We start from the raw sequence: 19,514 nt of genomic DNA, 5'->3' as shown, positions 1-19,514 counted from the left end.
GTTTCGGTTACTTTTAACTATGATCCTAATAATATAAAACCTACCTCATTAAATTATCACCATCAATGCATCGCCCAAAATAAACAAAAGCAGCTCTAACGACCGCGATATCTACGGTGCATTCAAACGCACAAATGAGTATTGATACAAAGAAACACTTCGATGAAGGGATTGAGCTCTCGTCTTTTACAGAGGATTCAGCAGAGAAAGAGAAACTAGAATTGAAAACACAATGATCAGAACTCATATCCATTTCTTGACTTAGAGGAGGCAATAAGTCAAATCGCAATTTGTAAAACGCTAAAATTTTTGTACACATGGATGTCGACAGCTGCATATAGCAGAATGTGTTTTTCTGAAATAGCTTCATCAATACAGATATATACCACCGAGACGAGTACTATATATAACTTACCGTATTTGCGCTGATTTAAATTGGTGCACCCATCTTCTGAATATCATGATTACTCTGTGAATTCGTTGATAAGAGCTGATCATTATTAGGATTTCTTTGAGGATAAGACAAAACGAGGCAACGATCCATCTGTATGAAAATGTTATTTGCTTTAAGGGTCCAATATCAAATTAGCCGAACAAGAAATTACGTCCTTGATGAACATGCTTATTTTACACAAAAAGAAAATTCTGACTTAGACCAATACTGGGGAATTGAGTCCTTGGTACTTACACTTCATGCATGTCATAAAATGGAGAAAAGTAAAGACAGGTTATACGCATTTCATCCCTCAACATTCAGTTAAGAAAAATTCAGAGATTACACCCAATCGTATTGTTTATGCTTTTTGTTTAAGTGACAATATCTCAGTCATATATTCGAATGAAGTGACATAATTTATAGTAGAGACATTATTTTCAATGAAAAAATTCCTTTCTTTTATCCATTTCAGGGAAAATCATATAAAGTTTATTCGTTATATTAAACCACTTTCTGCATCCTCGGAAAATGGTGAAAAACACATGAACTTCACATGACGTTGTGTGGACGTTGATGGAGATCATTAGGGGACTTATATTTAAACGTCATTCTTTGTGCTGTTGTACCGCAATGTGTTTAATTTAATAAACACATATATCTTTCAACTATCATGTCTCCTTCAGATGTATCTTGAAAACTAAAATATTTGATAGGCATCAGAAAGAAAAAAATCGAAAACATTTCAGCATACATATAGAAAAAATTACCTTTATAGTCAGTTTTATTATTTTTTGTGTTTGGGCAAAAAATATGAAAAGAAACTATAAGCAGAAAAAATAGAAGAATACCAATAACACATGTTTAACAAAAAATGATTTTCGTCATGAATATTCTTCTAGTCTCTTATATTGGAGACTGTCTATTGATGAAAATGAACATACATCTTCTGATCAGTATAAGTTATTCAAGGGATCTAGTTATCGTTTTGAAGTTGATGGACACAAACGAAGTTTGAAACGTCTTCAAACAAATGACACTTATTCCATTTACTCACTTTTGGATGAATATGAAAAGTCTGATAGCATTGCTAAACGGCTGTAGATTAATACACTTTTACACTTACAAAAATCAATATAAATAAATGTCTGGTTATACAGATGTTTCCTTCGATAGATAAAGGGTTGACAGAATACAATACATTTTAAATTCTTCATCTACAAGAAGATATTTAACCGAGAGTTCCCAGTGGTGAAGTTGAAATAATTTCGTCGAAAAGCAAATTACGGACGCTATTAAAAGTTGGTTGGTCGTTAAGGATACCTGTTTCATATATTACGACAGATATAATCCAATATAATCCAATCATCGTAACTACAATCCCATCCACCTGTGCCCGATCGTGACCTTACTTTTTAAACAAACGCTAGGTTTTACTAATATGAGGATCACGAAGGATGTCACAAGTGGAGCACGTGAGATAACTTCCAGTTTTGGTTGGGTTCGTGTTGCTCAGTCATTGGTGTTCTATGAAGAGTTTGTATACTGTTGTTTTTCTTTTGGGTACTTTTTTTTTTCTTTTTTTGCCATTGCATTGTCAGTTTATTTTAGACTTATTAATTTGACAGCCCTGTGGTATCTTTCGCCTCTCTTTTGCAGGATTAAATGTTTGAAAACGCCTGGCATTCTATTGAATGACAGGTTCAAACAATGATATAATCATGTCATGCACGCTTTGAATGCAATAAATAAAACATTAACATAAATGGCATAATACGATATGACAATATCGAGCTCAACAATTCATTATTCGAAATGAACAAAACAGAAGCATAAGTAAGAAAAATATGAATATATCTTATATTCATCGAGAAAATCAATAGGCTGTTTTCTGTGCAATAATTCCTTACAATATATTCGAATTTCTTGTCACGGTCATACGATTTTACTTGACAATAAACTCATCAGGGATACCAGGATTATACTTTTGTACATAACCCAAAGGAGTAAAAATGATAAGGACGAATCCAACCTTATGCCACCAGATTAAATCGATGACAGTACTATGTTACCAATCAAGGCAAGTCCTCCTATCAGAGCAATATTTTATATAAGACTGGGTAGTTTGCAGATTGAGAAGTAGTTAGCATCATGTATCTGTTATTAATGAAGTATTCAAGTACCAAAAAGTAAAATCACAAAAATACTGAACTCAGAGGAAAATCAATTCGGAAAGTCCATAATCACATGGCAAAATCAAATAACAAAACGCATCAAAAACGAATGGACAAGAACTGTCATATTCCTGACTTGGTACAGGCATTTTCAAATGTAGAAAATGGTGGATTTAACCTGGTTTTATAGCTAGCTAAACCTCTCACTTGTATGACAGTCGCATCAAATTCCATTATATAGTCACCGATGCGTGAACAAAACAAACAGACATAATAGGTAAAAATGTCAAAAATAGGGGTACAGCAGTCAACATTGTGTTATCATCTTAATCATTATAAAAACAACAAATGTAACGAAAAAGCACAAAAAGGCATACATCAAATTAACATCCTCATTTTGATTATATTATACGATTATATTTGTCTATGTAAAATGCACCCATCAAGGAAGGAGGGTATGGGTACTGGTGTAAAATTGCGCGTTTGAAATTCGTACAGGTAGACATGAAATAATTTTGTCGTTCAAAGTATGTCGGGATGCATAAATACAGTCACGCAAAATAGATATAACAAACACTGACTTAGCAAATCGATACTGTGTATATGATGTCCGACATCATGCTTTTGTTGACGTCAGCATTTAACTGTTTGTTCAACAGCTGGCACCTTTATTTATTTCTATTTCTTCAGAATTAAATGGACATGTAGACGAATCCAGATCGTCAAATTTAGAGGCTTGGGACTATTACAGATATTGTATAAGGCGCACATTTTCACACAATACTTGTATTTCTAATGCAATCTTTATGTAACATGCTTTCTCATTGGCTCTTGTCAATCGTACAATTACAATGTACCCGTCGAAGCCGCTTCACAAAATTCCTTGCGTATGAATCTTGTGACATAAATACTTCGCAAAACAATAACTGATAACAATGGCTACGTCAGACGACGATTTTGACATGACAGAACATGATCTTTCAGGCCCGTTGATACCAAATTTCCACTTGGAAACAGATGTTTTGGATGGGTTAAAATCAGCTGATCTAACTGTAACCGAAGAAACAACAGGGGATTTACAAGAAGCCGATCAACATGAACCTACGACAGTGACAGCAGACGACGTAGACACAAGTGGTGTTTTGAGTGATAACCCTACTGATGGAGTTGCTTGTAGGTTTCAAATTAACAATTTCTAAGCAGATTTTAATCTGCACAGCTTATACCTTGACCCTTTTATACTTTTCTACCATCATTTCTTCCTAGGCTAGAGCATGTCAAACATTTTAACACCCTACATGTACATCCCGTAACAATAAACGGGAACAGGTCAGGCTTTCTTTAATTTTGCACTTCATAATTCACTTTCCTTTTAAAATCCATGTTCTAATATTGATCACTGTTAGTTGTTTCAAACTTTTTATTCCTTTCTCTGTGTTTGGCTTTGGGAAAAAGTTTTTTTTTTTTGTCAAATTAAATTCAGGGAAAAATGCTGGAGGTGCTAAAGGGGTCATTGAGGATACATGTATAACGCAAAGTTTCTAATAAAGAGATTACTGTATTGTATTTGAAGCTTTGTAGACGTCCATCGGTAGTTTTACTGTTGCAAATTGTGTTTACCTGGCGACGCAGGTAAATCTAATGCGAATCAAACTCAATATAAATTTTTCAATCATGATTTCAGTGTAATATTATCATTAAAAAATTCTGCAAAAAGATGCTACTTTCTTTGATCCCAAATTATAAACTACAGTGGTAGATCGAGAAATTTGAGGGGACCCACTGACTGTATTAGAGGGGTCCCGCTGTGGTTATGCTTCAGTGATTCTCTATATATATTGTAAGCAACCAAATTTTTCAAGGAAAAAGGGGGGGGGGGCTCTAAACACAGTGAACGAGGCAATTATGGCTTCTTCAATAAAAAAAAATGTTAGACTTTTTAAAAAATTGACACATCAAGTGACAAAAGCAGAATGTACTATAAATACAATGTACATTAATTATTGCGACGTTTAAATTATTGTGATAACAGTGACAGCCCTGGTCATAATCACTAAAAAAATAAAACTTGCTTTTTTTTTTTTATATGAATCAAATTAAACAGGATTTTTCTTAAAATTGCAAAAATTTAAAACGCCTCATGTATAAAATTACAAGATCGCACTAATTAATAATTTCTGAATTTACAGTAAAAAGCCAGTTCATATTTATTACAGTGGAACTGGTGAATGATCCGGAAAAAGATCAGGATTTAATTGACATGATGGAGGTGGTTGACAGTATAGCAGAAGAAAACAAAGAGAAGACAACTGGCGGGAGGTTCCCGATAATATCATCAAATGAGAAAGAAAATATACTAGACGAGGCACTGAGCAAATCTACTAAGAAGCAAACTAAATATGGAGTATAGATATTTAAGCGTATGTGTTAAAATAAAAATAAATTGATCCATAATAAAGATTTGTATGTATTCGGAATTCCTTTTCATTTAAAAAAAAACAACATAAAAAAATGTAATTGTAATCATTAACAAAATCAATCTACATGTAGCTTATATTAGTTTCCGCAATCACTGCTAACTGTCCATTTTGGCCATGGTATACTGTCCATAAAACTAAACGTTATACATTGCAAACGCTAAATTCCTGCAAATGCAAGTGTTCATTGTACAAATTTACATTATGTTTTCGTCTTATATTTCTGCATGCATAAGATTGGAATTTCTGGTTCACTTTAATATTATTTCATGAAATGTACTAAATTTAAAATACTGTTATACATCCCAACATCATGTTTGCACACGTATCTTCCTATTAATGGTATTACACAAGATACCTTGAAATCCACAACCAATTCAACAAGCAATTATAAAACTTCCTCAATTTCTTCATGGCAATTAGCATTCATGTACATCATGCATATGTTTCATAACACTATATCTTGATCAACTGGTCCTTTCTATTTATAGATTTTAATGTTTTCTTCCATCACATCTTCCAATATTGCCTTTTATATGAATTTTTCATATCCAATTTAATTATGTGTTGCACTTGTATGGTATATGTACATCATTCGCATGCTGCTTAGTTTCACACAGTTTAATGGACTTCCATTTTTATCTACATGTAGCACCTGCAAAATATATAAAGAAATTTATTCTAGTCATTGTTTTAATGCTAAATTAAAAAAAGAAAGGCAAATTAGACTACACAATGTTTAATTGTTCATTGTTCAACAATTTACACGCTATATCATACAATGTCAAATAAATGTCATAAGTAAATTTCGCTTGTTTATGACTACATGTCATGCTTGTACATAAGCTAAGTGTTTTCTTGCATTAAGAACGCATGAAAAACACTGACAAAACGAACATTTTTTGTAAAAAGTGCAAGTTTTTAGATGGGTATTGAAAAAATAAATTGATGATATACATATGTTAGTGTATTTGAAGCTTTTGGACATCCATCGGTAGTTTTACTGTTGATTTTTTGCCACATGCATACATTGCATAAACAAAGTACAATAATTTCAATACATGTATCATAATTCTAAATTTCAGAGTGGTTAACCGATAGAGAGAAAGATGCAACCTTTGAAAATTATACAATTGAACAATTGAATGATACCTTGACTGAATTATATGCTGAGGTCCGAAATACAGACGGAGAATACTATGCCAAGAGTACTTTAGTTGGGATCCGGGCATCTATAAATAGACACCTTAGGGTACCGCCTTTTAGTAAGACGTATTCCATCATGTCTGATGATTCAGCTTTCCTTAAATCAAATAAAATGTTTTTGGCCATGATAAAGAAGGTTCAGAGGGAAGGAATGGACAGGACCAAACATCATTCATCCATTTCAGAAGGTGATTTACATAAACTGAGGTCATCGGATGCCTTATCAACTCAAAACCCTAAGACTCTTCAAAGAAAAATTTGGTTTTACCTAGTTTTGAGTTTTGGAAGGAGGGGCCGGGAAAACCAAAGGTTTTTCACTGACAAAACATTTGTTGTTAAATCAGATGATTGTGGTCGTCGTTATGTAGAGATGGCAGTGAGTGAGACGACAAAGAATCATAAAGGGGGACTATATGACAATCAAAACATTATAAAACCTAGGATGCAGCCGGGAAGCCAGTGACGCAGGAGAGTTCCTCTAGACGTTTTTGATCACGTGATTTAGACGTAAACAAAATGACGTTTTTGATCTGCAAAATCGGGAATGAATTTTCCGTTTTTGCTCTTTATGTGTCGATTCTATGTTGGTATTCAAGCATCATAATGTTTACTTGGAACATTGTTTATCTCCGTTTTAAGCGATTCCGCTCAGAATTCACAATGTGACGTAAAAATGATGTCCTGACAAAAGTTGAATCAGTATTTTCCGGCGTTGACACCCTAGAAAATAGTAATTTATTCCCTTAAATGGTGATATGCTGGTCGTATTTCATTTATTTTCAGTAGAAAAATTATTACAGATTGTGTTTATGTTAATAAAAGAAGGATATTTGTTAAGGGATGAAAATGTGTCAGTTATCAGTGCCAGTCCTAAAGTCAGAATTTGACTCGAAGCGGTAGGAATCCCGGTCTTCGTAACACCTCTGGATTTTCCCTAATACTCACGAGAAAAATACGTTTCCCTGATGATGCCGAAATGAAAGAATATTATTCCTCTTTCTTATTTTTTTTTCAATATAATAACCTTCTATGGTGTTTTGTTACATATTTGGCACTGAACAGTTTCTCAAAATTTAATTGGGACAATTGTTGGTATTTATTTTTCCTTTTTAAGCAAGACATTAGGACACAACCAATTTTAAAAATTATAACAATATTATAATTTTTATTAATTCCATATTTTTAGTACAGGTACACAAATGTTTTGTTTATTGTTTATTTGTTCTTTTATCAAATTCACTATCAGTTTCAACTATACCCAGGCTATGAATTTGCACACATGCATATTGATTTTCCCACTCTCTGATATTCAAGTTCTGTGTTTTTGTGTTGTCATGATGTATATATTACTTTTGTGTGTGTGTGGTAGGAGTGGGGGGCTGTGAAATTAATCTGTCATTTGAATATTGTTTTTCTTCTATGCTTGAATGTACAGCAATATTTGGTTAGTAAATAGAATTAATTTTATGAAGATCTAGGAAATATCTTCTCAGGAACAACCTTTTTATTGAGGTTCTTTTTAATGTAAACAAATCTCCAGCAGTTCACACTCTGTTCTGTGTCCCAGCCAAAATCAACCATTAAGTAGTCTTAAGAGCAAATAATAGTAGGTAGTACCTTTAGAGCTACCATGTAAACAATTACTCATAAATCATGTCAGATTTTTCAAACAACATTGACATTAATTATCTTGAATGTCATATAATATACTAGTCAACCAATAAAAACAGAAGCCAGTGAGTCTATTGAAATCCAGTTTTGTACTGTCTAGTTATATGCATCAATTGAATAATGTCTTGTATTATGATAAGATTTGCAAGAATTTGGTCTGTTATAGCTCATCATATGGTATGGGTTTTGCTTATTGTTGAAGGCAGTTCAGTGACCTTCCTTTTTTACTTTCTCATCCTTTGGTCTCAGGTGGATTTTTTTCAATGGCAATCATACCACATTCACCTATATCTATAATAATGATTGAAATGGTAAAAAGTTCTTCTTATGATAGACCAAATATTTTTTTCTTCACAATTCCTTTAATTTCACCAAAAAAGACTTAACTACCAGAAATGTTTCTTTTATGGAACAAAAGTATTTCTAGGATACACAAACTATGGTTTATGATTAAAATATATCAAATACAGCAATAGTTCACATCCATTAATGAGCAGGTTACAATTGATTTTTCCAATCTTAAGATATAGAAGCAGAAAAAAGCAGCCAATACATTTTTAAACCAATTTCAAAGTCTTAATATCTACCAGGTTGCTGAGATTAACTTCAATTGTCATATAAAGTTGGTGTGTACTCATTTTCTAACAACTGCTGGATATTTCTTAAATATGCATGTATGTATTGATGCATACACAAAAAGAAAACAAGAATGAGAATATATGATGAACAATTTATTGAACTACAAGAAAATTGTAAATTGAAACACATGGTACTATACACATCTTATACAACTTGCCACATTTCAGAAGATCACCTAAAAAGAGCCAAATATCTGTTGGACCAAATAAGAGGTTTATTATTTTTCAAATAAAACACAAAAAAAGTTATGTTTGTCCTGTTTTAGTAAAATCTTTTTGAAAAAAAACATGAATATCTGCCAGATCTGGTCACAAATACATGTACATGATGTATGAAAAGAAGATTATTACATCAATAAATAATGAACTGGTAACATTCACAAAAAAAGACTGAATGACCAGCATTCACAGTAGGTACTAAAGGTGCAATACCAACTTTCCCAAGACGGTACAAAATGACCAGCATTCACAAATAGAGGTACTAAAGGTGCAATACCAACTTTCCCAAGACGATACAGAATGACCAGCATTCACAAATAAGACAACACAAAATATTACCTGTATCATTAAAACATGAAATAAGATATCAAAGAATGACATGTAATAGAGCACATCTTTCTAGGTAAACACATGTTTTTGTTAACTATACTTAACATTCAATCTTTAAAAACTTCTCTCCTTTGAATTTTTAAAAGAATATCTTGTAATGTATTAAATTAAAAAATTTTTTAGCACATTTAAACCTCTTCAGATTTTTATTAATTTAATTTTGTCTCTTATCAGAGGAAAATTATGATTTTCCAAGAATTTAAAATTATTTTTTAAAAGTGGCAAATTACATAAACATATAGAGAAAAATACAATGCAAGATATCATATATCTTATTTTTGATTAAAATGTTCATTCACTATCCATGGAAAGTCCTTCAAAGACAGCAAACCAATATCTCTATATTCCAATTCACTTACCTAAAATAAAAAATAAAAAAGAACATTTTATAACTTTTTGCAAGGCAAGTATCAATATGCCCCTCTTATTATCATGTCATGCAGACAAATACAATAAACTGCTTAGCTGTCATAATTTTCATTTTAAATCCAACAACACCATCAGTTTTTTTCTTCAGATTAGCTTGATAAAAGTACAAGTTACAAGTTGTAAAACTAGTAACTGATATACATATTTATAAACATACAATGATATTCAATTACAAGAAATTACAATTCAATCCTTATCAATAAAAAAATAATATATATTTACAAGGCCTTATTCTGTTAACAAGTAAGAAAACTCTCAGATCTTGAGTCCAATCAAATCATATAATAAGTAAATGTGTACTTCTAATCAATATTGTTAAAAGTTGCTAGTCAAATTATTTGTGAAATTGCATTAATCTCTGAACTGATTAACAAGATTAAGTCCACATTCAAATATATTTGAATGTTATATGTTGCTATTAATAGGCAATTATATAATTAACATTGATGATATACTTTGCCGTGAAATTAAGCAATAACATATTTTGCTGTATTTTCAAACTCATGTATCTGCCCTTTCCATTTTTATATCATATAATACATACCTTTATTATCTGTACATCCAACATAAAATTTTCTCAAACCAGTATTTTACAGATCTAAAACTTGTACAAAGCATAAAGCAAATTAGTGAAGATAATTGTTCTTGCTCATTTATGGTACAAACATAATACAGGAAAATATCTCTAAGTATCATGTAATAGATGATGCTATCTGAAAAAAAGACATGAAAACATGTACATTATAAATCTAGAATTATACATAAATATTTGCTAATCTTCTTTGATGTCGAGTTAAAATAAACACCAAGAACAGCCATTCAGCAGTCCTAAAGAAATATAGTGATTATAATTAATGCAGTTATTTCCAATAGCTCAAATTTTAAGAGTTATCTCTCTTTGATAAAGATTTCAATAAATCAAGCCCCTAAATACCTGAAATCCACAAAAAGATGAGGTTCAAAAGTAGAATTAACAATAACAAATTTGAACAGGGGAACTTGCAAATTAAGTGATAGGAATTTGAAAACAAAAAAATTGTTAAACAAGACCAAAATGACTAATGAATATTAATAAAATAAAAAAATATCAGTGAATATTATCAATTTTACATGAAAGTTATATACAAAAATGTATAAAAAACATAACTCTTTAATCCTAAACATTTATACACCACAAATTTATCATATTATTTCATACAAATGCAGTTTATATAACTGAATCAAATAATACTGACAATCAAGATTTCAAGGAAAGGAATAAAAATTAAATCTCTTCAGTACTAAAGAGCCAATAATCATCTGTTTGATCAAGTTGCTCTACTAATCCATCTAATTCAGGTTGTTCAACTTCAACTGGATCTTCAAACTCTTCTGGGTCATCTGAAATGACATCATCAAGGTCAATAGACATATCAAGTACTTGATCTCCACTATCTGGAACATTAAAACAGTTTACACATTTACAACCTGGACCACAAAAACCATCACAGTTTTCATTTTGTGCCTTTCTACATTTACACCTATTTGTTTTGCATCCAGTCTTACATCCACACCCTTTAGTATACCATTCTACAGTTTTCTCGACTTTCTGAAAATTTAAAACAGTGTCCCAAACAATTTCTAATCTATTATCAGTGATTTGCCATCCACATTTTGACAAATCAGATAGTGCATGGGTATTGCTGGTGCTCTGACTCCAATAATCAAACACCCAGCAACACCGCATCCAGTGTAGTTTGAGGGCTTCATGGTTTGGCATCATTTCCACTTCAGTGACCACTCTTTCCCACAGCTTTTCTCTGATAGCTAAAATAAAAGATATATGTTTTTCATGTAAGTCCCCCTCTGAAATAGAATCAAATAATGATTTAGGGGTAGAATAAGGCTGAAATGCAGCACGATGTTTACTAAAATAAACAGAACATATCAACCTGTAAAATGAATAAAGGCCATTATGACCATGAACATCTGAAAAGCTTCCATTTCCTACAATGAATGAGGCATGCTTTCTAAATACATCAAAAAATGTCTTCTTACCACAACCTCTGAAATATGACACAAAATCACATCCACTATAGATAAAAAGTAACTGCATACATATCAAAACACTGTCAATTCCCTGCAAAAGCGAATCATTTAAAGTAATACACTTTACAAGTTTGTCCATGGAAAGAAATGAATTGTTGTATGGTGAATCTCTCAACTGCACATATACAGTTTTATTTAAATCAGATACAAGTGGCAAACCTATAAAAAATACATCAGTATCAGGGCTGTAGATTATGACTTGATCTGCTGTTGTTACTGATGCATGTAACCATACTCTAGTGTCTGCCTCTTCATGATTGCCAGATGCCAAGTCATAATCTACCACCTGACCCTTCAATATGGAAATTGCTCTGTCTTTTCTGTCATCGTCAAATCCTCCTGCTGTAACAAAACAACATTGGTTAGTAGAGAAATAAGTCAATGAAAGAGATAAAAAATATTCAGACAAAAAGTTAACCAAAAGTCGCTTTTGATGCCGAACTGCAATACAATTTCTCCAGTTTGATAGCAATGGAGTGTCAGAGGAAATACATGTACGTACCACTGGTTCCTGTACAACTGTATTCCTTCGCGTTCTTTCAATGTCTTTTGGGCTCACACCATTCCTATTTGGATCATCAAACAGTAAATGAACCTCATTTGCTGTATATTGATTATAATACTTTATAATCCATCTATTAAAAAGAAAATCACCATAATCACCAAAGGTCTGGTGTGAGGCAAGTGGACTGATATTAATTATAAACATACCATCAATAATGACAGTAGTTTTACTTGATACTGGAGCCTTAGGAACCTGTAATAAAAAAGCATCAGAATAAATATTTTTAAAGACATTAGCTGCAGTGGCTTTTTGACCCTTTTCTGGAATTCCTTCTGCATCGCACAAAGCACGAGGTAACTGTAAAAACTGGTCTAAATCTTTGACTGCATTACCACTATGCTTTGAAAAAGCAATTTTTTTCCTTAAACAAGAAATCACTGTATTTTGATCTTTAATTTCTTTCTTTTGCTTGTGAATAGTTATTTTAATAGGGGCAAAAGTTTTTAAATTTCTTCTTTTTCTAGACGGAGGCTTTCCTGCTGTTTCATAAGTCCTAAATAAAAAGCATTTCAAATAGTTAGCCATGTCTTCCTCACCATACTTTCTGTAATTTATCAAACTGTCAGTTTGTTCATGATCAGTTTCAGTTCTAGTAAAAATATGATGTAAATGTTCATTACAGTTTATGTCAAACAGAGATGATGTTTCTAAATTGGACATGTATTCACAAACTGTTTTTTCTGCATTTTTAACATAAGACATTGTACCTTCTCTCTGATATAAACCTTCTTCTCTTTCAAGTTGTAATTCTTATTTAAGGTTGTGCAATGTCTTTGCTCTGTAAGGTAAATAAAAAGTGAGGTTAGCTAAAGAAGACTGGCTGAAAGAGTTAAGAGCATTTTTTGACTTTAAATTAATCTCCATTTCATGTGCTTCATCTAATGCTACAGAGTACAAATGTTTACCTGAAATTGAAACTGAGAAGCAGCCAGCTGTAAAATGTTGAATAACAGGTTCTGGAAAGGTGTGGAGATCAGCAAGATGGTATGGTATTAGTCTCTGATAATTTTGCCTATCAAAAGCATGAAATAGACAAGTAATTTTTTTCAGAGAAACATTGCGCAAGTGCCAGTTTCTACTACGTATGGAGAAAAACAAACCAAGATAAGCCATAAAATCCAAATGTACAAAATTGTCCCAAAAGGCAAAGGTTTGGTTGACTGAGGAGTTTTCATGACGCCAAGTTTTATATTCTTCTAATAAATCATCTGTAAAAAAAGTAAAAATCTCCTTTTTTTTCTCACATACCTTCTCCCAGACATCAGTTTTACAAACCTCATCTTCTTCTTCATCTAATGACATATCTGAAATAATATTTAGTATTAAATCTGAAATTTGAATATCATAAGGTGATTCACATGATTTGTATTCAAAAAAGGATTTCACCTGATGTCTCATAACTGCTTCCCAAGCTTGTATAAAAAACCTATGAGTTACAGCAAACTTGCTACACTCAGTTAAAACTTTTAACGTAGCTCCATGATGATGTTTAGTAGCAAGTTGCCTTAATCCTGCATCAAAATAAATCTTTACAAATATGGGAAGGACATTTTTTAAAATATGCCAATCCCCAGGGTAGGCAAGTACCCAATCCATTTGTTCCCCATATTCAGATTTCAGTTTGATCAAATGATCATAACTCTTTCCATCACCTACAACAATAACATAATTTGTTAACTGACCAACTTGAAATTTATCGTATAAAATATTCAAAACCTTTAATACTGTATCTTTGCTATCTGCTGTTTCGTCCAATATGGCCACTGATGAAAAATCTGATTTTTCAGTGGATTCAACTGGAATAGAGAAAAAGGTTTTAATACCTGGTAAAACAATGTTTTCTTTTTTGAAAAAGTTTTTTGAAAACCCATACTTTGTAACACTTCTATAAAATTCATCCCATTCTGAAATCTCTGAAGCTGTTTCTTTTAAATCTGATGGTGACATGTCAGAAAACTTATTCTGCTTTTTTACTTGTGGTAATCCAAATTTGTCGTCTGGATTAACAAGTTTCTGAATAATTCCTTTTTCCAGTTTACGGTCTCTGGAATTGGGAACTTCAGATATGTCATGTTCGATGCTGGTCTGATTAACATGATTAAGATTAGAAATCAGATTGGAGTCATCAAACATATTCATTTTTTGACTGGGCTTTGGAACAACAGTCTGTATTGTGGTTCCATGAAAGCCACTTCTATCTTTTCCAGCACATACTACAGAGTAAGCCTGGTTTTTATCAAGATTGTCAAATGAGGCTACAATAAAACTATCTGAAAAAATATACCTCTGTTTTTTTTCTAACTCTCTACACCTATTAGTGATGTACCTTCTAAGAGAGTCCTTAGAGATACCAGCCCCTAATCTAGCATTAATAGAAAGAAATGTACTTGATGAATTAGAAAACTTATCAGCTATGTCTGTACATAATAAATGCAAAGGTTGCACACACTGAGAATTCTGTAAATGAAAAAATACAACTCAAAATGTACAAACGTGGCATCATTCTGAAAATATTAAAAAGAGGTTCAGAATAATGCAAATTCCAATTAAACTGGGACTTCTTCAGTACTTTCTCTTCATTATCTGTAGAACAAATTCTAAAAATAAAATTCCATAATATAGGGGGGTTTTTCAAGATTTCATCTTTACAATTAAAATTGTCTATGTCAGGAAGTCCGTCCATCTTGATTTTATCTGAAACATATATTTTAACATAATTTTTTAAGATTTTTACAGCATCTTCTAGACTTTGCTCTTGTTTTTTTTTCTATTTTCCTCTGATACAGTAGAAGCCAATTTTTCTGCTTGGATAATGCTTTCTTTTTTTAATCTTTTATTATCTTCAATGCATTTACAATTTTCAACAACAAGTGCGTGTAAACAACCAAATATATCAGTACCATTCCTGTAAATCATTCTCCCTAAATTTTTCTTTTTTTGGCACATAATATGATAGGGCTCTGCCAAGGCACGACTTCAACATGGTAAATAACCACTGTGGACGATGAAAAAAAAACCTTCTGCTCAACACATAAGCCTAATTTGTTTGCATTTTTATGTAAAATACATTTGTACTTTTCAAATAAATTTGGTAAAAGCAAGGCTTTTTCTTCTACAAAAGAATTTATTACAGATTCTAGGACAGACCTGAAAGAAAATAAATCTATATTTTCTGTTGTAACCTTTTCAGTGTCTATAATTGTAAAATTTTCCAAACAACTGAAAAAGTATTCAGTCGTTTTGGACAACTGGTCCTCTGCAGCATCTGATCTAGAAAAGGAATTAAAATTATTGTAACAATAAGGACAACAAATTAAATTTTCCAGATGCATATCAAAGTTAAAGTAACGAGTAAATAGCTCCCGTTTATCCTCACTGACAGTTTTAAATGAACCAGTGTTCTTTCCAGAAAATTTGTCACATACTATACATTGTACAACATTTAGGTTAATACATTTGTTCAATTTATTATAATGGGAATGACAAAGATGAGAAAAAAAGGTATCACTGGTACTGTATTCTGGAAACTCTGTTTGGATAGAAACTGAAAAAGCTTTCTCAAAAACTGGAACATTGATTTCAGTATAATGGTGAATATCTGAACTAGAACACCCTTCAGAATCTGCAAAATTGGACAAAAAACACTTATCAGTCTCAGTACATATTTTTTTAAATGGGGAAACCTCTGGTTCAGTGTGGGAATCATTCTGTACTCTGGAAAAAGCTTTTTACAACTTACCCTCACATTTTCTGCATATGCAGTCTAAATCAGAAAGTTTATAACTGGAAGAAACAAAATTAGTAAAATCTGGCAAGTCACTCGCTTTCTGAATTAAATGAATATATCTATTTGATATATGATCATTATTACAATAGGCACATGGTCCTGGTCTTCTCTCTGGGTGCAGTTTACTACAACTGCTACGCCCAGACATGGTTATGGGTAAATGAAGATAGTCATCAAAACATAAATGCAACAAAAAAAAACCAGATGAACAAATAAAAAGTATTCCTAACTGTAAATAGGATCATTAGTCAGCAGAACCTGTGCCACTCTAGTAATATAGAAAGTCAAAAATACATCAGATAATCTGTACATCGTGCTTTCATGTGTTTAAAAGGAGCAAATCACTGAATTGAAAAAATATGAGTGAGGAACTGGTCTGAAATACTGAAAATTCACATTAACTTTTTAACAAGTTCGTCCCCTCACTTGGCCTCAGCCTCGGGTTTGTGGTGTAACCTCGCTAATAAATGGGTATGGGAATGTTTTTTGTTGTCTTAAAACATCTAAAAATAATAATATATTATATAGTTATCTTTAAGTGAACTGTATCTGTAAGGAAATCTATAAAAACGGTGTTAAAAATGGTTCAAAACGGGTGCAATAATGGAAAATATCTGTAATCTTGAAACTGCTTTCTGAAGGTGAAATTGCGGAAGCTGGGGATGAATGCTGGGTAGTTTTGAGGTTTCCCTGATGCATTTATATATAATTCATTTATTTTTAGCATCTACCATTTGATTGGTTTAGGGGGATGCAAGTGTGCCAGTTAAATTTAGGTTGGGTTTTTACCCGCCATAAATTTAGACACAGAAGTCAAAGGAAAATTGACTCGAGAAAACGACTTGAATTTCAATATTTTCCAAAACAAATAACATTTCAGCTGTGCAGTCAGGTTGCTGTGACATTTATCTTAAAAAAAAACACGTACAAACAGGCACGATGACAAGGTAGTAACGTGTTATCCTCGTATTACCGACTGTTGCCGCTAGCGAGATATTTGTTTTGTTTTCGATACAGCGCCACCTATAAGAAAATTCCCGATTATCTCCACATAGCCCGCGAATTTTGACATCCAATGATCTGATTGATCGATTCGATCCGTGGCTTCCCGGCTGGATGTACGAAACAAAAACGCCAGACTGTCCTGTTGCTGCCTTGACGAAATATCTTTCTAAAAGGAAGCCTACATCCAATATATATTCTTTCAACAACACAGAGCCAAAGTAAATTATGAGGATGAGATGTGGTACACATCAAGGCCTATAGGAGAAAGACTGTTGAACAACATGATGGTCGACATATCTAAAAGTGCTGGACTTAGTCAGATATACACAAACCATTGTGTGAGGGCTACAACTGTAACTGTTTTGGCACAATGAGGTGTGCCAAACACAGACATAATGAAGACAACAGGACACAAATCAGAGGCCAGTTTGGAATCCTACTATTCTGCTATTCTGCTTGGCAATACTGAAAATGGAAGTGATAAATCGGGTTCAACCGCATCAGTGTACACAGCCAAATGCAATGCCGTTGCCGCCAAATCCATCTACTTCCTTCAACACTCACTGTTTGAATTTGACAAACACACAAATTAACAATCAAATGTCATTACCTGTTTTGTATAACAAACAGTTTGAAGTCCATAATTCAACTGTCCAACTCTTTAACTTCAATATAACAGGGAACGCTGCACAGCCGTAGATTTTGTTGTTTATCTTCATCGCACAACTCGTGATCGGCCATGACTGTTGACAATGTTCATAAAACTGGCCGAGAGGACTTGGAATTTACGTTATTATTTCTTGTTTAATAAATTGTGAATTTTCTTAAAAGTATAGTTTTTCACCTCTTATTACTATGACATAAAAATTTATTCACACAAGCTTAATTTTGACTTCAGATAAAGGAACTATTTCTTGGCGGATGGATAACGTAAATAGCCATGAAACGTACATCGTAAACATTCAAATTGGATCAATAAAACTAGGTTAAGCTGGGTTAGGAGAACTTGAATTAGAATAGAGATAACTGTATTGTATTTGAAGCTTTGCGGACGTCCATCGGTAGTTTTAATGTCGCAAATATCCGTTTATCTGTCTCCGCTCCGCGTCGCCAGGTAAACTCAATTTGCGACATTAAAACTACCGATGGACGTCCGCAAAGCTTCAAATACAATACAGTTATCTCTTAAATAGTTGATATCAATTCCACAATACATAATACCTCTTAATTTTTGACATTTTTACATATTATGTCGGTTTGTTTTTCTCACACTTTGTTGTCAATATAATGAAACAATATATGATTGTCAAACAGGTGAGAGAATAAGTTAGTTATAAACGAGGTTTAATCCACCATTTTCTACGAAAAAAAGATACTGGTACCATTTTAGGAATCTGACAGTTATTTTCCATTCGTTTGATGTGTTAGAGTTTTGATATTGTCATTTGTTAAAGGACTTTTCTTTTGAATTTTCCGTTGAGTTCGGTATGTTTGTTATTGTACTTGTTTTTTTAAGTCATCGGTGATAACGATTCAAAAACCATTATAATCCAAAAGCCTGTCAATATGTTTTTAAACAAATGTATTCATTAGATTACAATATAGCTTGCATAACTGTTCATCATCATCATCATTTTTACTTTTACCCTGTTAAAAGCGCGTTTCTATTTATGGTGGTTTCTACGGACATGTTACACCATGAAAAAAAGGACGACAAAAATCCTTACCTTTTTCTAAACACAGGCACGTGCTGCCAACACAGGTAAGTGCCGCAGACACAGATAAGAGAGGCGATAGAACCCAGATGTATATTAAAACACATAAGTCAAAAAATAAACTGCTAACGCCATGGCTAATAAAGAAAAAAGAACAACCGACTACCAATAGTACACGAAACACAACATAGAAAACTTAAGACTAAGCAACACCAACCCCACCAAAACTGGGGTGATCTCAGGTGCTTCGAAAGGGTAAGCAGATCCTGCTTCACATGTGGCACCTGTTGTGTTGATCATGTTATGACAAACCCAGTAACAAGTCTTATTCAAGTACACATTGCTATTTGCTGGTATGCATGCTTTTGAAAAACCACGAAATCAATCATCCACGTAAAGTCAATGTTTTAAAATTGAAAAACACGACAAAAAATAAGTCCACAGTAATCAAAATATAAAAACTTTTGTTGATCATTTATTATTTAAATTTATTTAATAAGTCAGCTTGGATATGACATATCATAGCAACCAGCCGTTATAATTCCATATACAATGATATATTTGTCTGCCAGTCAAAATATTGCCATGTAAATACAATAAAGCATCAACATCATTATCTGCAAGCCGTAAGACTGCTGTATACTTATTTGTAGGGTGAAACCATAAAATATAATGTATTATATAACTGCCATACCTTTATATAATGTCTAAAATATG

At 32.5% G+C, this 19,514-nt stretch overlaps 1 protein-coding gene and 1 long non-coding RNA gene across 2 annotated transcripts; both read right to left on the bottom strand.

The window, feature by feature from the left end:
* Positions 1-5,113: 5,113 nt before the first annotated feature.
* On the bottom strand, positions 5,114-17,820 carry LOC139498941 (uncharacterized). The gene is made up of 2 exons (XR_011658052.1): positions 17,693-17,820; positions 5,114-5,739 (listed from the first exon to the last, which is right to left on the bottom strand). It is a non-coding gene; the product is annotated as an uncharacterized lncRNA (long non-coding RNA).
* LOC139499508 (uncharacterized) lies at positions 8,680-12,993 on the bottom strand. Its single transcript, XM_071288218.1, has 2 exons — positions 10,182-12,993; positions 8,680-9,567 (listed from the first exon to the last, which is right to left on the bottom strand). Exon 1 carries the CDS (start codon positions 12,990-12,992, stop codon positions 10,902-10,904), a length of 2,091 nt encoding a protein of 696 aa, XP_071144319.1. The 5' UTR covers position 12,993; the 3' UTR covers positions 8,680-9,567; positions 10,182-10,901.
* Positions 17,821-19,514: the final 1,694 nt, after the last annotated feature.

This window comes from Mytilus edulis, chromosome 12 (genome assembly GCF_963676685.1).
Source record: "Mytilus edulis chromosome 12, xbMytEdul2.2, whole genome shotgun sequence".
NCBI lineage: Eukaryota > Metazoa > Mollusca > Bivalvia > Mytilida > Mytilidae > Mytilus > Mytilus edulis.
The sequence above is the reverse complement of the archived record's forward strand: the minus strand, read 5'-3'. Positions and strand labels throughout refer to the sequence as shown.

Coding starts and splice junctions, on each gene's coding strand:
- LOC139499508 (XM_071288218.1), bottom strand. CDS start 12,992: ATGTCTTATGTTAAAAATGCAGAAAAAACAGTTTGTGAATACATGTCC.